Below are 20,406 nucleotides of genomic sequence, written 5' to 3' on the forward strand. Positions count from 1 at the left end.
TTAACCTAGAAAGCAGTAATTTTTTTTAAGTTATTTTTGGGAAAACAAGTTTCTTAAATGCTTATTATTAAAATTAAGTGTGTGGTATTAATTACCAATTATTATATCTGTTAAATATTATTAGTACAGTTCAAGCTTTATAATTAAAAATGGCTGCAGTAAATAGGTTCCAATGTCTGTTAACCTTCACAATCAATTATCTATCTCTTTTTGTAAATCGCTACTAAGGCAGTTGACCGTATTTATTCAATCTATTGTTCGATTGTATAGGATACTGTGATATAATTTCCTAATACGTATTAATTGTGTATTTAATTAAAACAAAAGTCTATTATTTGACTATTCGTCTGTTATTTAACTTCATTCTTGCACTTTGTGCCTAGGTGCTGTAATTCTCACGGTGGATGAAAAGTTGATAATAAACTTGATATAATTGTAATGAGTTCGGTTTCGATTAGTGTTGCACTATGTCAATTTTTAGGCTAGTTAGAAACTTAGAAAACGGTCTATTGGTTCCGACGATTCCGTTTGTGTAACATCAAGGTAAGAATGTGTAGTAGTGTATATGCATATTATCAGCACTATCTACCGGTAAATTTTGTAGTTATTTATGGAAATTTGTATGTATTATTACGTATGTTGTATGAAATTGCACATTTTTTTTAATATTTACTGGTAAGGTGTGCGTATGCAGTTGTGCACGGACTGGCACGAAGTTAGAGCAAAATATTTATTGGTTCCGATACTTAGCGCTTTCATCAGTTAAAGAAAATATGCCTATGATTGGTTAATCAATTAAAATTGCCCAATCAGAAGCATATATTTTTCTTAGCAGTGAGGACTGCTGACTGCTGAGTGTCAGCTAGATACTATCTTAAGCCGAAATCAGACGATGCTTTTTCTCGTGCTGGATTGCTTGCTGAATTTAGAATGATGACTGCTGATTGGATATTTGCATTATTATAACCAATCAGCAAACAATATTTCAATTCAGCAAGTAATAATCCAGCACGAGAAAAAGCATCGTCTGATTTCGGCTTTAGCTCAGAGATAAAGCCTACGGCACACTATGCTGGATTTCATGCTAGAATATGCTTGCTAGAATTGTGAAGACCAATGATGATTCAGTTGTGAATTAAATATAATAATCTCATTGGTCTTCACAAATCTAGCAAGCATTCTAGCACGAAATCCAGCATAGTGTGCCGCAGTTGTGTGTAACATATGAAATATATACATATACCATTTGTGTTATTCGATTATATGAATTTTTAGGTTAATTGGAATTACTGTAAAACTCCCAAAATTTCTGACCGTTTTGTAAATGGAACTCGGTCGGCAGTTTGCATTTGTAATCGCAAAGTTGCCATTGGTTGCCTATGTTCTAGCCCGCTAGCCGCACGCCCGCAACTCGTTCGATTCGATAGGGCTGGAAAGGATGAATTTGTGAACCACAGGAAATTTGTGATATCGACGTTGACAACTGGCAATATAGTTGAGTTGACATTTAACGAAATTTCGAAAGGTGATTTCCTGGGGGTGTATCTGCTGATAGTAATTAATCATAAGGTTAATTTCTGAATTTGTTAAGAAGGAAATTCAATAGTGCAGTAAGTTTAATATCTTTTTTATTTCATTGTACGCATTTTTAACTATTCTGAAAAATCGGTCATTAGTATCTTTAAAGAATTAAAATCGCTATATTCAATTGTTTTATCTTATATGAAAAACTAAGTTCTATTAGTAATTATACATAACCTCTGATATTATTTAGTAAATGTTGAATTGAAAACTATTCGTTTTAAAATAGTACATTTAGCCTAAACATTTCTTTAATATTATATAAATTATTTCAATCTTACTGTCAAGCTAACCTGTTTTTGATTAAATTTATAGAAAATGGATGCATTTGGAGATAATTTTGTTAATGTGTCTGAAGTTGATCCAGCAGCAGAGTTTCTTGCAAGAGAACAGGACCAGTTAGCTGGTCTAGAAGATGAAATTCCACCAGTATATAATACATCCCTAGCTTCGTCTACTAGGGGAAATGGTATGATAAGACGATTAATAATACATACTTTTAATTTAATATGTGGATCATAAGATACAATATTTATAGGAGAGGATAATGAGGTTAATACAGAAACAAATGATGCTATTGGACAGTTGGAAAATCAAGTACCATCAATAACAGGTAGATGTATTTTATACCCAAGTTAATAAGATATATTGTACTGTATACTAAAGGAATTATTAATTTTTAGAAACTCCAGTGTCATCACTACCTGTAAAAGAAGAACCAGAAAAGATTTTGAAGTGGAGAGAAGAACAAAAAGCTCGTCTAGAACAAAAGGGTAAAAATCTATAATCTTTAATTGATTATACAAGCGGTTATTTTAAACAACCTTTCAATTTTACAGATGCAGAGGAAGAAAAGAAAAAGGAAGAATGGAGAGAGTCGGCTAAGAAGGAATTAGAAGAATGGTATAAACACCATACAGAAGCTATTAGTAAAACAAAGGCAACAAACAGGTATTTTTTTTTATGTACATTAATTGTTCATATATGGATCATTCATTAAATATATTGTATACTTATCTTTATATTATATTTTACATATTTGTTATTTATATTTATATATTGTCAAAAATGATTTATTTATTCTGCTTCCTAGGGAATCAGCCAAGTAAGTTTAAACAAAGTTTGTAAATTTGCATGTAATAAGAATATAATGCTGTATAGCTTAATGAGCAAGTACAATATTTTATGGTTTAAAACTCCACACTGAAGATATAAAATATTAACTATTATCAGTTATTAAATAAAATCATTAGCTTATATTGATGTTCATAAAATAGAGAGATTCTCCAAATACATATACTTGATTGCATTCAGTAAAAAAAGCAGTTATTGAAATAATGATATATAATCTGTCAATTAGGTAGTGCTTTTTCTAATCGTCTAATTATACTGAGCATTGTTGTAGCAATTTCATAGCTGCTACTTCTATTGAATGTAGCAACTGAAAAGCATGATAGAGTCAATGGAAGCTAATTTTAAAAATAATTTCTTTATTGAAGATTAAAAGCTATGCTTTTTTATTATGCCATTTTTCACAATTAAAAGTTTCAACAATAGTTAAGTTAATAAGCTTTATTCAACATGCAAATATAATTTTTTATATGCACTTTAAATATTGACATTAATTCCTTATTACATTACTGTGCTTGAATATTGCATGGTATTGCATCGTGTATTATAATTTTTCATTATTAGGAATGCAGAAAAGCAATTTGTAGCGGAGGATGACGAAGTTGAGCCTGGGACCGAATGGGAAAGAATAGCGAAATTGTGCGACTTCAACCCCAAATCTTCCCGCACATCGAAAGATGTTTCTCGAATGCGTTCTATTATATTACAATTAAAACAGACACCTCCTGCACCCCTCAATGTTTGATTACTCTTTATAACCTTATTTTTGAGCGATTGATTTTACAATTATCATTTCTGATAAATAGTAAAATAAACAATGTATAACGGTTAAAAATATAATATCAAAAGGAGAATAATAATGTTCTGTTAACATGAAATATATAATATTATAAATAAAGATTATTAATGATTAATAATGGCAACAATAGAAATTATTTTAAGTTAAGCGTAATTAATTATTAATATTCAATGTTATTTTTTTTAAATTATTAAAAAATAATTATGGTAAATTATTTTGGAAGCAATTAGAAAAATACGATGTAAAAAGAGCTATTTCTTTTAGCAATGATTTTCCGCATTATTTAATACATAGTAGATGGCAGTACTAACGTGTATACCAAATATCAACACATATACATACATACATATATACACATTTTTATTTACATAAGTAGCGCTACATCTTAATAGTGAAGTAGCGGACCAATAGGAGAATATATTCCTTAAACTCGAAGAAAAAAAAATACGTTATACACATATTACACACAGCAAGTATTATGTGTGCTGCACTGCACACTGTTAGCATTACTCTTGAGTCTTGCATAGTTGCATACCTTCACAACTAAATTGAAGATAGCTTTGGCCTGACTCATAGATTCATCTAAAACGCCAATCTTAAAAATCAACAAACGGTCTACGACTCGTAGACACGTTTTGTTGTCTGTGCTCGTCAGTGCTCGTCTTTCACATCCACAATCCACAGTTGATAATTCATATCTTTTGACTAGTTCTTGTGGTTTTGACCTGAGCCTTCCTGAGTCAACCTAAGGTTAAGCGTTTAGAACATTTGAGCACTTCTGAAAACTAAACTTGGTAACGCTCACCAAGTTGTTGCGCGACCTGCTTGCGTCCCTGAAAGTGCTTCAGGGCGTTCAGGCCGTTCAGGGTGCTTGCCTTGCAACTTATTGCAAGTTACAACTGTTGAGTGCGCCTGATTGTGCTTCGTTCTTGCTGCTTGGGGAATTTGGATGGTTGGCTGGCTGTCAAATCTTTGTCCGACGAATCCGTACTTTTAGTATTGTGCTGTTATACAAATCAAGATTTAATCACGGAAAAAATGGTTTTGTCGTTTGAAAATGTTATGCAGCCAATCTAGCTTAAATTACATGAGTGAAACAAGGATACATTGAAGTCGAATAGCAAATAAATTTTGCAATGAACAGTGGTTATGTTTTTCAGTGGACAACGATTTAATAACAATGGCGGCAATGTCCCCATCAAAAGTAAGATTTATTTTATTGCTCAAAGTTTCAAATTTAAGCTAAATTGTAGCTTCTTTATTTCTTTTTGTAAACTATGTATATCGCGAAAACCGTTAATTAGTATTAACTGATTAAGAATAATTTCCAATAGAAAATTCGTTAACAATTGGCAATTCTGACAGGTTTTCTTTATTTCTCGCATAAAATTTGTATTATTTATCTCATACATTTCAAAAGTAGCAATGACTAAGAGGTTATTCATCTTATTGTTAGTAGCAAATTAATACAAATTATTTATGCTAATAAATAAAGCTGAAAATTCGAAAATCAAGTTTTTTGGAAAAACGAGACTATTTTTATGTTACTTGTAGCGTCGGCTTCAGAAAGAGCTAATGTCATTAATACGTGAGCCGCCACCTGGGGTTCATGTCGATGGTGATTTGGCTGGTCAAAACTTGACACAATGGATCGTTCATATGGAAGGTGCTAAAGGCACTCTGTACGAAGGAGAAAACTTTCAACTTCAATTTAAATTTAGCTCTAAATATCCATTCGACTCCCCAGAAGTAACATTTATTGGTGGGAACATTCCTGTGCATCCTCATGTTTATAGCAACGGACATATCTGTTTATCTATATTAACAGACGATTGGTCACCAGCACTGAGTGTACAAAGTGTCTGTCTTAGCATTGTTTCAATGTTGAGCAGTTGCAAAGAAAAGGTAAATCAATCAGCTTATAGGCAGTCCTAATTTAAGTACAATAAAACTTTTATTATTGTAGAAGAGGCCACCAGATAATTCATTGTATGTCAAAACGTGTAATAAAAATCCAAAGAAAACAAAATGGTGGTACCATGGTAAGTTTGTTTACCTTACAGATGTGTTATACTTAAATATTAATAAATATTAATCATTCCTATTTTGAAGATGACAGTGTTTAATGTGGATAACTAAGCAGTAACTATCAACATGACGATGAAAACGCATTGTTGGACCAAGTGGACTTCGTTTTCTCTAAGAAGGAAAAATAAACATGAAAGAAAAGAAATTAACCAACTGAATTTATCATATTGTAGGAATGATTGATAGAAAATTGAAAGGCTGCAACATACTTTCTAATAAAAGAGGCATTGTAAATGTGAGAATGGTTCAGTTATAAATTATGAGAGTATTATCATATATGATTAATAGGTTGAAATAGTAAGTAAATTATGTAGGAGCTGAGAAGCTTCGATGTTAAATGAAAGATTGAGGTATAGGGAAGTTAAATGTTTCTGAGGTACAGCCCTGCCATAAAATGGTTCTTTTTAGTATGTTATAGAAATTGCATTAGCATTTTATTTTAATCGCGTGTCGCATTTATCTTAATGGACAGCTGCACATTTTGTTTCTTATAAAAGGGTGAGAAAAAATTTTCAGCAAAAACTACTATTTGTTTCAATTGCAATTTCAGTTAATGTTATTAAAATAATATCACTACAAATCATACTGAATTATTTTTACAATAAAACAACCATGAAAATTGTTTTAGTACAATTATGATAATATTCAGCAGCTTTTAGCGAGACAAAAATGTTTTTTAGTTAAACAGCTAAACTAGCTTCGTATCGGAAAATAGGTTTTATGTATGTAGTGATATGGTAATGAAGTGTACGTAGCATTTCTTATCCTTAATATTGTGTTAAATCCAATTAAATCTTTTATTATTATATCATTAGAGTAACACATTATATACTATAACGCTTATTTATTAAAGACTTGATGATTTCAGTATCAGAATTAATAAATTCGTTTTATGTGAGGACAATTATTTAAGTAGGTGTTATTTTTTCAAATCTTGTTTTTCTTTATTATGCATGTCGCATTGTAAATCGCATGTTCATTGTCGGATAAAGCGGATTAGTTGCCAACAGTCGCAAGAACAGAAGAGCCTAGTAAGTCAGGTGGCCAACTACCAAAACAGGAAAACTAAAAACGTCAATAACAGCTGATTAGCATTTAACTTCCAGTTCCAATTGTCATCGAGCTAAATTGTTGATTATTTGTACATTAATCCGTTTGTTTATCTATATAAATGGAAAGTAAAAATTCGAACTTTGATCTTTATTTACTCTAAATATTATTCAAAACAATTCCAAGAATGATAAAAACTTACTCCTGTAGTACATTCAACCTAAAAAAATGTAGTGGTATACAATAACTTAATAGAATACTTTTCGTAACTTAAAATTATTTTGCAAATTTGTAAAATGCATGTCCGAACGAGTATTCGCACTAAAAGAATATTATTTTGCGGTGCTGCAGCCTTGTTATGCTTTATATACTTATATTCGACTCGTAATTCCTACACAAGTTTAGCCAATGGCGAACGTATTTCTTTAAAATTACTTCTTGCTGGTGCAATAAAAGCTGCTGAAATTGGAGGTGCCGAAATCATTTCTGTTCACGATGGATTTAAACTTGATGTAGAAAGTAAAGGAAAAACTAAAGAAGGTAATCCTAGTATTTTGAGGTTATATTTATATATTAGATATTTTTTTTCCATAGCACGGTTGAATCGATGCAATTAGTTGAAATGAGACAAACATGTGTTTTAAACATTTTTCCTCTCATAGTATCTTATTTAATTAGTATACACTAGTGCAACAGTACATGAAAAAACAATATGTAAATATATATCTGACATCATGAAAATATTTGGCATTTCAACATCACTTTAATGATTTAATAATAAGATTATAAGTTTTTATTTGATTTTATTTTGTAAATTATATCAATATTTTCAGGTATTAATGACCCAGTAACTGCAGCAGACTACAGGTCACATTGTGCAATGTATCACTCTTTAAAGCAAGCGTTTCCTGGAGTAGCTGTAATATCTGAAGAAGCATCTAAGGGCTGTGATCGTGTATCCATTCCAGATTTGAGAAGTATTACTGATATGGTGAATTTTTATAAAACAGGAAATGATGAAACTGTTAACATAAAGGATGTTACAGTTTGGATTGATCCTTTAGATGCAACCAAAGAATTTACTGGTAAAGTTTAAAAATTTGAATTAATATTTACAATAAAAATCTTCTGTTTCACTTATATCCATTTTGTAGAAAATCTTTTAAAATATGTAACCACGATGGTCTGTGTTGCTGTGAAAGGCATACCTGTGATAGGTGTTATTTATAAACCATTTGAATTGAAACCAAATTGTAGTCTTTACTGGACTTGGACCAAGCATGGTGAATCTTCTAATTTACAAAACATACCAAAAGTAAGTTGCAGATATGCATTAATATTTTATTTTAATAATAATTTAATTGCTTGTGATTTTGCAGCAAGAAAGTGATAAAATGCCAACTCTAATAGTATCTCGTTCACATGCTGGACACGTTTACAATATTTCTAAAATTGCATTTGGGGAAAACATTCAGATTGTATCTGCTGCTGGTGCTGGTAAAATGTATTTTTAAAATATAATTATAAAATTTTACCATTTTCCAGTTTAGATGATTTTTAAGAATTATATATAACAATAATTATTTTAAGCTTTCTAATTTAATGCTGAATACTGCAGGTCTAACTGTGATTGTTAAAAGTGAACAATTTTTAACATTTTTTTTTAAATATATGATGTTAATTGCTTTTAACCTAGATTGCAAAGTGGTAAATGATATTTTATTTGGTATAGTTTCATTCATTCATGATTTTTTACTCGTACTCACAGACGCGCGCGTGCATGCGGTGTATATATATATATATATATATATATATATATTATATGTTTTAAATTATTAGGCTATAAATTTTTGGAAGTGGCAACAGGAAATGTTACTGCTTACGTTCATGTAACGGCAATTAAAAAATGGGATATTTGTGCTGGTGCGGCCATTCTTAGGTATGTCGTAAAATTTAAATTGTACAAGTAATTACTTACGTCTAAATCATTGCTGATTAATTTATGTTACAGCGCTCTTGGTGGTACAATCACAACATTAGACGATCGTTCTATAAATTTTGGACCAACTGACAACAAATTACTAAATTCTGGTCTTTTAGCTACAATAAGTGATCATAAGTGGTATCTAGACAAATTTTCCAATGTCTAATAGAATACTTCTTTAAACACTATACTGGTATATCATGCACAATAATTGCAAATTGTCCCTTATCATAAAGTATTTAAGCTATTTTATGTACATAACTTCCATAATTTGTTATAAAGATAGAATAAGTAGTTGATAATTGTTTTATACTTTATATAACTTATATAATTATATCAATACATATGAATATTGTGTCTCTATTATGTTTAAGTTACCTAAAATGAACTCTTCAAATTACGTTCGCATTTACCCCTCTCTTCTATAATAAAAGAGACAAAAGAACTTAATCTAAAAAAATCAATTGTGACATTTAGCCGAGCAACTGTTGAGGGAGTAATGACTGATGCACGTTTTTGGCTGTTACTCTTGGGTCCAACAATTTTATCTGAAAGTCAATTTGGCCACAAGCAGGGTATGTAAGCTAAATTCAAGTCCAACTTAAATTGGTATAGCTCCCGTTATACGAATTATACCACTTTAGCTCAAGTTTGACTTCGTTTGTGGTATATTTAATATAAGGAGACATAACAATTTAAATCAGACCTTATCTGAGTTAAGCTTACTTGGATACTTGGTCGAATTGATCCTAGTAGTATGTATCCCTAGTGGTAGCATTAGTTTAAAAGGAATTTCTCGACGGATGTCCACAATTATTATTGCCTCTGCCAAAAGCTAAAAATATTTCGGTTTCTGCATGCTGCATACAACTCTGATAACCCAAGTTTAAAGTTGTGTCTTTAAAAGAAACTCAAGCTTAAAGTTATCTCTTTTACAAGATACTGCTTTAAAAATACTTATGTTTGAATGATTATTTGGGCCAAGCCTGGCGGCACTGCAATGCCAGGATGACCCGTAGCGGGGTCGGAGCAAGCCCCGGTTACCCGCCAACTCACAAAAATATTGTTAATATACTGACTCCCTTATAGGAAGAGTATCAGATATTAAGCTGATAAGAACAGATACTACACTTTGATCTTAGCCATAGAGGCCGAGAAGCGATGCCGAACCAGAATTTGGTAGCTCTTTTATTCCTTTGGAAGATACATATTACACTCGAGAGAAGCTTTAATTTCAATGGCCATCTAGCGGCGGAGAGCTAAACTTCTGTTTTACCTTGGAGGGGGATAGCTCTCTAATGTAAAAATTCGATCCACTTATAATTCGAACATATTACATTTAACTGATAATTGAAACAATATTAGAACAATCCGAAGTTAATAAAAAAATTGTATAAATAAAAAAAGGAATAGTTTTGTCACATTAGAATTTCAAAGAGTTTTAAAAATGTTTTTAAAGTAAATGAAAAATTTAAAAGCAATTTACATATATAATTACATTGCTTAGTAGAAATAATTAAAAAATGTATTATTGTTGAACAAATATTTGGAACGCGAGGGTCTTATGGAATATCAGATAAAGTGAAAATTTTTATTTTTTCCTACTATAAAGTCGGTAAAGAACTGATTCAAGAGATTGCTAACAATAAAAAGCGTTGATGAAGGCTTCAGCAATTGTGGGTTAGTAAGAAGAACTCTGTCAGATGATATGAATTGGGGAAGTTAAATATTAGAGGTTTTCTATTGGAAATCGGAATGAGGCATCGCACTGGCTGCATTGCGCAGTGTTGGAACGGCGCAGACTCCGGGCGCAGCATCACCAGGGAATATCTTTGCTCAGTACCAAAAATCCGCAGGCTGGAGGTGGTCCGGGACGGTCCGGTGGAAGAGCTCGGTGCGTCGAGGTAGTCGATTTGAGACGCGTCCAACTACACCGGAGCCTCGAATGGGATAAAACGAAACCAGCTAGTACCAGCACCAAAGGCGAGGACCTGCCTGACTCAATTCCCTGATGGCAGATCACGATAACATTTACGACGACGAGGTAATTGTCCCGTCCGATACAGCGGCAACCGCCAAAAAACATTAAACAACAAAATAACACGCGCCCGCCAATCACAAATCCGCGTCAGATTTTCCAAATGTCACACTATATCTCAAAATCGTTATTTTTGCTATATTTGTTTGCTCTCGTTGACAGATCACTCATAATTATATTAATCTAACTTGACTTTATAATATAGCTCACAAATTCTTGTGTATATATTTTAATATATTCTACATTTTCACACACACACACACACACACACACGTTCCTACTTCAATAAATTAAAGCCGTTAACGGCACTACCATCATCATCATCATGTTTGTTTTTCTTTCTTTCATCCAGTTACATTTTTATTCAATTTACGCTCCATCCTTCGAAATCCAATCGATAGCTCTCCCTCGTCTGTTTATTTTTTATGAATGAATAAAATTCAATATACACGTATTCTGGAAAATTATGAGTTTGATTGATGGCTTACATCTTCTCATCCATCGTACCCTCGTCCTATCCTCCCATTAAATGTGCTGAAGTACGATTCGTTTGTACAATCAATAAAGTACCAGCTCATTATTTACAAGTTCCACCATGACAATAATTATTGCTATTGCGGATTGGAATATTTCAATATTTGATCTCATCCATTTCTTCCCCTAACATTAATCTTCTTCCATGGTGATAAAAAGGGCCGCGGAAAATTGAAACTCTTTCCCCAGCCAGTTAAGAGTGACCTGGGTACTGTTGAGCTGTAAAAATTCTGTTTGCCCGGACGGACTGACTGAACATGTAAGCTTGCGTGATATCGTCTGCTGCAGTTTGTGTCAAAATCGTTACTATGGAATGCAATATTTATGGAATCAATAAACAACTTGATAGAGGTGAAAGCTATACGAGCAACAAGTAATGTTACTGCATTGTGTGATACACTGTGTACACGTATAATGCTGCATCAGCAAACTGCGGAAAGAAACTAGTTTATTTCAAGAGCTCTTTGTTGTCTGTAATAATTGAACAATAAGCTCCACAAGTTTCATCCAGTCTGAAAACTTTTCCTGTGCAAAACTGCTCCCCACTGATATTATCCGGCAGCTCGAAGAATTCATGCAAGTGGCGTCATTATTTTCTCTGCCAAAACATTGCTTTTTATCGCAGATTCATAAAGCACTGAAATTTGGCAATAAATAGCCGATTAGTGTGTTTATCGGTAGGGGCATAGTAATATTTCCCTATTTTCTAATCTAAATGAAGAAGGATGCACGAGACCGTAAATTCTTTAGAACCCCGTTTTTCATAGTTTGCTAGATGAAGTTGAAAGAGGCACTGTGTTATAACTCGGTTGTTTCTCCGTGGAAGCTTTTGTTAAGGTTTTGAATGATGTCGGTCAGCCGTGGAGCGCTATTAACGTCAAAGCACAGTCACTCATCAATACCAGCACATAGACTTTTATGATAAATATTTACCCCGTTAAATCATACGCCATTTCCCCCCAAAAATCGCGGGAAACTCTGTATATTACATAAGACCAGTTCTCCTCCGCTACCGGAAGTCTCTGTAAATATACTGGTACATATTAAATGTAACGTATACTGCCATCCGAGCTGACTTATGCGTCAAAGTATCTTTAGCGTAAGGTTTACGAAAGAGAAACTGAATGAGAGAGAGAGAGGGAGAAACAAAGTCTCCACTGTTTACTTGGCAGATTGCAAATGGCTAAAAGCTTTTAGCTTTTAGCGTGAACCTCGGGGGAGGGGGAATAAAGATGAAAATGACCCGCTTTTTTTTCTCGAAATGTAGGATGCTAGAGTAGGAGGGGGTGGTCGGATCAGAAAGACAGGGTGGAGAGATAAAGAGAGATTTGAGGAACGCGTGCATTCACGCAAAAGCTGCGGACGTACAGCGCCCTACTGGCACTGGCCCTCTATCGATTTCGGCTACGACTACATCTACTAGCAGACTAACTCGACTCAACTTGCCACAGGAATACAATATTCGGCCGCTTTATCTGACAGACACGTGTCCAAAACAAACTCCCAACTCTGTCTTGGATTAATCCATGTGGCTGTTTCTCTCCCCCTCCCCCCCTTCCCTCCCCATCTCACTCTCTCCTTTCACCCTCGACTGTTTCAAGCCCAGACCTCAATAGGGCCACTTGAACTCCCGCAAGATCGATTTTCCACTATAACAATCATCTTCGCGTTTTTATCGTAAAACTACAAGACGATTCCGTTTTTCCTGCTCAAAGTCTTCAGCAACATAGCTTGATTGCATGACGCTGCCGCAATTTGATGTTATCATCCGGTTAAAAAGATAAATTTAGGAAGTTTTTTGTGACTCTTGCGAGGGCTTCAAGGTTGAAATATGTTAAGGGCTTGAAAAGCTCGAGGCAAATGAGAATAGACACGTACCCTCGACCATTAGACATAGAATTTGTAAACTTACTGAAACTTTTCTCGAAGATGTGGTATTAGTTTTTTTACATTTTCATCCGTCTCTCAAGATTAATTACTTATTTATAAAAATAGGCATTCTAGACACCCATCGATATTTTTTTACTATTCAAGAGTGTTTTTCTATTCTGTGCCCTTTTACCCTATCCAAGCACGGTCCATTTGGTTCTCCGACCAACGAGAGTAGCGCGACGAAGGTAGCCTCATTTTTAATCGAAGCTATTATCGTCGATGTTTATATTCCTCCAAGACTTTATTAATATCATTGGCGACCTTTGCTCGTCCATTATAGCTAGCGCCTAATTGTTTATTAATACGACCTTGAAAACAGCGACAAAATTGTCTATACGTAAGAAATAAGGGAGAGAGAGAACTAAATGTTTCAAGAGTACGAAAGTACTGAGGGAAAACAGTCAAGGAGAGAAGAGATGACATATTGATTTTACATAAATTGAAGGTACGTAGAGTCTTGGGTCGAGTAGAGAAATATTAAAGGGGTCAGAGCAGCTTGTGATTGGTGGATTTGCGATTGACATGAAATGACAACAGTAGAAGTTTGACAGTTGCGTTAGTACAAACCATCGTGTTAGGAGCTAGTTTCAGCTAATCCGAATCAGCGGAACTGGCGTGGAATTCTGATAGCGTTGCTGGTGATCGTCGCTGTCCTTGCGTTGATCGTCACTTCCGTCGCTCTACTTACACCCCCCGAAGAAGGACCCAGGATCAAAGGTGCTCGTCTAAGGTTGTCGGAGGTCAGTCATATAACTTGCATTCGTTTATACTTTATAATTATAAGAGCATTTTTTAGAGTAAAAAAAAAAATCACTCTGATTTATGATTGATATATTATATATAAGTATATATATATATATGTATTACATCTCCAGTAGAGAAGCGAAGCTTTTTTCAGGCACTTTAGAGAGCTTTAAAGATCCGATAGAGTAAGGAAGGTAGAGGGGAGGGGGTAGCATCGTGATAAGGGGACTAGAAAAATACGTGCAAGGGTTAATAAGAGCACTTCTCTCGTAGTATCGATGCTATAAGCGATTATCACTTTTTCTTTGCACTTGCTTGATGCCTGGTGCAGTGCAGCTGGGTCAAGGTGACGAAAGCTTCGAAAAGGATGAGAACTCTCGTATAGATTGGAATAATTTTCTTTCTTATAAAGACGATTAACGTTCTATCCAACATGACATTGATTTTCAATGGTTGGTATACGAACAGGTCCTTTCGGGGGAGCTGTATCCTTTATTATTCAATGGATCCTGGGTGAGCGCACGACACATATGTTATCGAGACGTCTTGGGTGGAATATCTCTGTTGGATGCTGGGGATCCCAATGTCACGTCCCGAGCATTAATGCCCAATGAAATTTTCGTAAGTTGGATCTAACCTGATAAATTCACAATCCAATATAAAGAAAGCCTTTCACGATAATTCTGCACCCACGCCTACACACAGAGAAGATTGAATCCTACAAAGTTCTCCTTGTCACCGGATCACAAGTACTTGCTGTTGGCTCAGAATGTGAAGAAGCTGTTCCGTTACTCGTACCTGGCGCAATACACGGTTTACGATGTTAATACCAGGTAAAGATTATTTTGTGAAATAGATAGAGATGATACAGGAGAGAAGAATAGTTTTGACCGATTAAATATATAAATTATTAGGGAGACTATCCCGTTGACTCCTCATCCTGAAAAGGACGTTCATCCATACCTGCTCTTGGCACAATGGACACCGCGTGGTCATGGACTAGTCATGGTACAGGACTACGATATTTATTATAGAACTGGTCCACTCAGCAATACTGGATATCGCGTGACAGATACAGCCATACCTGGGATCGTGTCCAACGGACTTCCGGATTGGTTGTACGAAGGTAAGATGAATGCTATACCTTATTCTATTTTCTATCATTTATAAAAATTATATTCTCTTGATTTATTTTTTTATTTCCTCCATTGTTTCCCATTTAATTAAATTGCAATTTCCCCAGAGGAAGTACTCTACAGTGCGGAAGCTGTTTGGGTATCTCCGGATGGTCACATGATGCTGTACGCGTCCTTCAACGACTCTCTCGTTGAAGAAATGCATATTTCATGGTTCGGCGAGGGCAACAAAGCTCTCTATCCCGATATTCGTTCTTTGAGGTATCCCAAGGTAAATCAATTCTATTTCCACAAAATTTCTATGTTCTACTGCAATATTCTTCCAATCGAGCCAGCCAGGAACGCCGAATCCGACAGTGAAGCTGTTCGTGGCTGATCTTGCTGATCCTAAGAATATTCGTACCAGGGCTGTGAAACCACCCCCGATGATCGAGCACGTGTAAGTATAATTTTCGTAAATTATGGACAATCTCATGAAATTTAATTATATCATTTGATTTAATTTTTTTAATAGCGACCACTACTTCACCACTGCTTCCTGGTTGTCCTTGACGGAAGTTTGCATAACCTGGCTTACTCGAGCTCAAAATCTGTCGATCGTTACGATTTGCAAGAGTCCTATGTGGCATTGTCAGGTTGGTAAAAAAGTAAACACAGGAGGGGGGGGGGGAGAAGAGGGAGAAAGAGAGTTCCTCGAGAAATGTATTGTTCGTAAACGATGCGCAGGAAATACAAAGAATATCGGGCGAAGATCGTGGCTGGGTCGACACCCCACCGGAAGCTCCCCTATTTGCTACCAATGGCAGTAGCTATATCGCTATTAGTCCTGTGAAGGATGGCCCTGCCGGCTATTACAAGCACATAGTTTGGGTCAACATTCTCAGGAAACAGGTGGTTCCGTTGACTCATGGAAAATTCGAGGTTAGCAGAATCTTGGCGTGGGATCAAACGAATAATACGATGTGAGTTTGCCAAAGCAGCGATGGCCGCTACAAGTTGTCGTTTCGATCGACCGAACGGTATTACTTGATTGTGTTATCTCTTCTTTGCCTGCTAGATATTTCATAGGAATACCCGCTCAGCGTCCGTCACAGAGACATTTGTATCGCGTGAGCTCGGTTCTGCCGGAAGTAGGCACGTCGCTGTATCCACCGGTTTGCATCACTTGCAGCGCGGTGCCGAAACTGAACGATGGCAGTTTCGTGGAAAATGAGTCCCATGCAACCTCGAAGCATGGCGAGTGGGCGGAAAAAACTGACTGGCACGAGCCGGAGGAGGTGAAAACTGAAACTGAGAGCCCCGAGAGACCTAGAAAGAGGAAAGACAGGAGAAAGAAATCCAATGCCAGTGAGTAATCCACTACAATCTCCTCTTCACCACTTATACCCGAAACAATATTTTTATTCGAACTTGCATAAAACTTATTAAGCTTTTAGAACCCCCACCCACTGTTTTTCTCTTCAAATAAGATTGAACTCTAGTCTCACTTTTATAGCGTGTTATTGAAGTAAAACGCAAAGACACACGGTAGACACACCCAGCACACCAGTTTATATTAACACTGTATAGGTATTGAACAAATTAATAAAGTATATAGTACACCTGGAGATTCGTATCCAAAATCTTGATAAATTCTGATAGCTTGGCATGGTATTAGCGTAAAAGTTGAGAAGTTTCATTTTTATAGTATAACTTTGACCTCTTGTAACGGATGCTGCATGACGAGAAATTGCAACTTTTCCACTAATTTTACACTTCTTTAGTAGGTAGAGCAACATTAGCATTTAACACCTGAATGCCGTAGAACGGATTAATCAAGCTTATGCTCTCATTATTATCCGTTTTTTTACTTCTAACGCCTATAATACCACTAGACTTTTTTATGCTCTCTCACATATCGAAACATTGATCTTTACACAATGATCGATATTTGGAATTCGATGGTTAGACAAAACGCGCTTAGAGATCCGATCAGGAGGGAGGAAAATTCATGTCGAAGAGATTAGGGTGAATTATAAAAACAGACACACACGTGCAAGATCTACTGCAGTAGATAAAAAATATTCTTAACAGAGTTTTTTGGGGACCCAGGAGAGGCAAAAAAAAGTGAAGCTTTGCCCGAAGCTGCGGCATTCCTGAATGCAGAGCCCTCTTCTTGTACCATTATCTTCGTGTACCATTTTCTTGCTGCCTTGTACATAACTGCTGACTAAAAGACGGACGCTGTCAACCCAGTTGAACAGGCATAGACGGTATGCAATCATACATTTTCTGTTAGTGCACACCAGTCTCTTCATTCCTATTCTTCTACTTCCTCCTCTAATATCAACATATTACAATACATTTCACTCTACATACCTCCAGTATATCATTCAAAATCCCAGAGATCTTTAACCCTCCAACTTTTAGCAAATTAAACTACTTAATGTAATATCGAATATCTATATATATAATGATATAAATCTTTTCCTACGAATCTAGCTATATCGTGGTGTGCTCTGTGTGTTTGTGTGTTTTTCTTGGCTAGTATCACTCGGACGATCAACGGAAAAAATGTCGATTAATCATGTTTCATTTTACTTCAAGCATGCTAGTCTCTGTACTTTCTGCTCTTTTTCATTCGATTTTCAGTGATTGGCAAATTTTCTACCGACTGATTGATCAAAGTTTATCATTTCTTTCAAAAGCATTATATTAGACAGTTGAAGAAGCAGCATGCGTTTAAAAATCGATCGGCCAAAAATAGATGATAGAGAGAATGCATGTGGGAAGTCAAGTGCGAAATTGGAGGGGAGGATATAAAATTGCCTTAAGAGATGGAGAAAGATGTACGTGAGTGGCATTGATCTTTATCGGAAGAGGAGAGAAGGAGCAAAAGGTAGACTGTGTAAAGCATAAGAAGGGGATTTATGAGGGGGCGAGGGTGCGAGGAAGGAAATCCATCCAATCTCGCGCTGGGATTGTTTTCGTATTCGAAAATACAGTGTCAAGAGTCCTTTCGATAAGGGAAGTAAAAGTTTTTTTTATCGAGGAACGAGTACTTTTTGCAGAAGTTGGCGAGCCACCCTGCCAGTATCATAACGCTATCTTCCCGAGGGACGGCCTGGATTACTTCGTACTGGAGTGTCTCGGGCCTGGAGTGCCCACCGTTGCTCTTTACAAGACGGAAATTCCCACCCCTCGCTTCATCGCCTTGCTGCAGAATAACACGTTGCTCAGGGTTCGTATAATAATAATGTTAATAATAATAAAAGAGAAAAAGTATCGAAAGAAAAAAAAATCTCACAGAATCCCTGATTGTGATTCAGGAGAGAATGAACGAGATAGCTCTTCCTCAGGTGAAAACTTTCCCGGTTCAGATAAGCGGAGGCTACAACGCTCAAGTTAGGCTGCATTTACCGCCGAGTCTCAGAGAGGAAGAGATCACGAAATATCCTCTGATCGTCGAAGTGTAAGTTTGCGATAAACGGTGGAAAAAAAGTTGCGAAATAGGAGCATGAACGAAGGAGGCTCTTGTGGTTTTTCTTCAGGTACGGCGCTCCAGGCTCGCAATTGGTAACGGACGTGTTCAAGGTCGATTGGAACGCGTATCTGGCGAGTAGAAAGAACGTGATCGTAGCGCAAATCGATGGGAGGGGAAGTGGTGGTCAGGGATACAAACTGCTTCACGAAGTTTACTACAGACTTGGTACGGTCGAAGTGAACGATCAGCTTGAAGTTACGGAGTAAGTCCATTTCGTTGTGGTTTTTATGCTTTTTATATTATACCAACGAATGGTATATATGCATGCGTACTGTGCAGAGGAAGAGAGAGAGGGAGAGGGAGCTGATGAGAATCGTTTGATTTTCAGATACTTGCGAGATTCCCTTCATTTCATCGACAAGAGGCGAGTGGCTGTATGGGGTTGGAGTTACGGTGGATTCGTTGCCGCGCTAGCCCTTGCTAATCCCGAGCAAGATGTCTTCCAATGTGGAATTAGCGTGGCGCCTGTGGTATCTTGGAAATTATACGGTAACACAACTTTATTATTTGTTTTCTCACTCGCTTCTGCTTTAATTATATAAATATCATATTTTCTTCTTAAGATTCCGCCTATGCTGAGAGGTACATGGGTCTGCCAAACATCACGTCTAATTACAAAGGATACATCGAGTCCGATGTTTATAATAAGATTGAAAATCTACGCAATAAAATGTTTTATTTGGTCCACGGGACTGCCGATGATAATGTACAGTTTCAGCATTCAATGGCGCTTGCTCGTCATCTTGCTAAGAAAGGAATCTTATTCAGGCAGCAGGTACGTATAATGCATAAAATATTCATACTATATATATATATATATATAGTTGGTTAAAAGGATTAAACTCGATGAATTTTTAACACGTTTGGGATCTTATAGGTCTATCCAGATATGAGTCATGCACTGACTGGGGTCAGAGGTCACCTCTACTTATCAATGTCTCAATTTTTCGACGATTGTTTCCAAAAGCAAGTACCTGCTGACTCGAAAGCTGGCCTGGGAAGTGGTGGTACCGGACCTTAATGAAGAGTAGCGAGTTTATAATGTACAGATATGGTAAAAGTAAGCAGAACGAACAATAAGTATAGTACGCGATGGGAGAAAGATGATGCAAAGATCTGAGAAGCAAGGGAGAGAGAGAGAGAGAGAGAGAGAGAGAGAGATACAGGTGGAGTAAATAAGAAACGAAATAAAATGTTCGTGAGAGGTATTTTCAGAAAATTATATTCCATTCTCGAGGCGACTAATTCTTGAAAAATTGCCAAAAAGACAGATTGTCTGAAAGAAATCTTTAAATATGAAAAAGAAAGATAAAAAATAACTGTTGCGAATATGTGTGAATGAGAAGAAATGCGCGACACGAACATCTCCGAATTGTGTTCTTTTTAATAGAGTAATTTATAAATATGTGCGTAAAATTCTTTCACACTCCTACCAATTGATATTCATAGAATACTTAAAGAGCTAGTGAGTGAAATACAAATAATAATAAAAGAAAAGAGAGAGTATTTTCAAGTTTTATTTATTCACGTCTAAAAAAATAATACTTAATACTATATTATCGATGCACTGTTGTAAATGAAATATTAATGATTATAATAATAATAACAATAATAACAACAATGAGGCACAGGTAGTACGTATAAATAATTAGATTATATTCTATTTCTGAGATTATTATTGTATAAACTATTCAACAGTCTAATAACTAATTAGAAATTATAATGGCAACAGCGAAGGGTTGACATTTTCCTTGTTGCAAAGTCAACCTGAGCTTAATTGATTGAGCGATTATTAATTATTATTCGAATATACATATGTAACACAATTAAAGATATTTTGCAACTGAGCATTATTAACGAGTCGAT

At 35.6% G+C, this 20,406-nt stretch overlaps 4 protein-coding genes, 1 long non-coding RNA gene and 1 other non-coding gene across 10 annotated transcripts; 4 read left to right on the top strand and 2 right to left on the bottom strand.

The window, feature by feature from the left end:
• Positions 1-95: 95 nt before the first annotated feature.
• Positions 96-3,629, top strand: Clc (clathrin light chain). Of its 2 annotated transcripts, XM_066746695.1 has the most exons (8): positions 96-834; positions 1,389-1,610; positions 1,897-2,050; positions 2,120-2,194; positions 2,265-2,354; positions 2,421-2,532; positions 2,675-2,686; positions 3,277-3,629. In XM_066746695.1, the coding sequence occupies exons 3-8, from the start codon at positions 1,900-1,902 to the stop codon at positions 3,455-3,457; spliced, it is 621 nt and encodes a 206-aa protein (XP_066602792.1). In that variant the 5' UTR covers positions 96-834; positions 1,389-1,610; positions 1,897-1,899; the 3' UTR covers positions 3,458-3,629. The 2 variants fall into 2 exon arrangements, with proteins under 2 accessions (XP_066602792.1, XP_066602793.1); XM_066746696.1 differs by lacking the exon at positions 2,675-2,686.
• Positions 3,630-3,734: 105 nt separating this feature from the next.
• On the top strand, positions 3,735-6,865 carry LOC136785581 (ubiquitin-conjugating enzyme E2 W). The gene is made up of 4 exons (XM_066746697.1): positions 3,735-4,715; positions 5,066-5,416; positions 5,478-5,553; positions 5,624-6,865. The coding sequence occupies exons 1-4, from the start codon at positions 4,692-4,694 to the stop codon at positions 5,635-5,637; spliced, it is 465 nt and encodes a 154-aa protein (XP_066602794.1). The 5' UTR covers positions 3,735-4,691; the 3' UTR covers positions 5,638-6,865.
• A 68-nt stretch (positions 6,866-6,933) lies between these two features.
• On the top strand, positions 6,934-9,345 carry LOC136785578 (putative inositol monophosphatase 3). Of its 3 annotated transcripts, none has more exons than XR_010824691.1 (6): positions 6,934-7,189; positions 7,483-7,734; positions 7,804-7,964; positions 8,029-8,146; positions 8,418-8,588; positions 8,661-8,709. XR_010824691.1 is itself a non-coding variant. In XM_066746693.1 (6 exons), exons 1-6 carry the CDS (start codon positions 6,946-6,948, stop codon positions 8,797-8,799), a joined length of 1,092 nt encoding a protein of 363 aa, XP_066602790.1. In that variant the 5' UTR covers positions 6,934-6,945; the 3' UTR covers positions 8,800-9,345. The 3 variants fall into 3 exon arrangements, 2 of the variants coding, with proteins under 2 accessions (XP_066602790.1, XP_066602791.1); XM_066746693.1 differs by having other exon boundaries at positions 8,029-8,153; positions 8,661-9,345; XM_066746694.1 differs by having other exon boundaries at positions 8,489-8,588; positions 8,661-9,345.
• Positions 7,540-9,771, bottom strand: LOC136785582 (uncharacterized). Its single transcript, XR_010824692.1, has 3 exons — positions 9,360-9,771; positions 7,766-7,941; positions 7,540-7,671 (listed from the first exon to the last, which is right to left on the bottom strand). It is a non-coding gene; the product is annotated as an uncharacterized lncRNA (long non-coding RNA).
• LOC136772212 (U2 spliceosomal RNA) lies at positions 9,604-9,796 on the bottom strand. The gene has a single exon (XR_010822421.1). It is a non-coding gene; the product is annotated as a U2 spliceosomal RNA (small nuclear RNA).
• A 627-nt stretch (positions 9,797-10,423) lies between these two features.
• Dpp10 (Dipeptidyl peptidase 10) lies at positions 10,424-20,388 on the top strand. 2 transcript variants are annotated; one of them, XM_066747340.1, is made up of 16 exons: positions 10,424-10,677; positions 13,719-13,877; positions 14,350-14,502; positions 14,587-14,714; positions 14,796-15,007; positions 15,125-15,288; positions 15,353-15,456; positions 15,532-15,652; positions 15,744-15,979; positions 16,075-16,364; positions 18,068-18,237; positions 18,326-18,468; positions 18,548-18,742; positions 18,869-19,029; positions 19,104-19,315; positions 19,418-20,388. In XM_066747340.1, the coding sequence occupies exons 1-16, from the start codon at positions 10,645-10,647 to the stop codon at positions 19,559-19,561; spliced, it is 2,625 nt and encodes an 874-aa protein (XP_066603437.1). In that variant the 5' UTR covers positions 10,424-10,644; the 3' UTR covers positions 19,562-20,388. The 2 variants fall into 2 exon arrangements, with proteins under 2 accessions (XP_066603437.1, XP_066603435.1); XM_066747338.1 differs by having other exon boundaries at positions 10,426-10,677; positions 13,716-13,877.
• The last annotated feature ends 18 nt before the right edge of the window (positions 20,389-20,406 follow it).

This window comes from Prorops nasuta, unplaced genomic scaffold (genome assembly GCF_024137725.1).
Source record: "Prorops nasuta isolate Cenicafe-Biocafe unplaced genomic scaffold, Cenicafe_Pnas_1.2 PNAS00003, whole genome shotgun sequence".
In the NCBI taxonomy this organism is placed as follows: domain Eukaryota; kingdom Metazoa; phylum Arthropoda; class Insecta; order Hymenoptera; family Bethylidae; genus Prorops; species Prorops nasuta.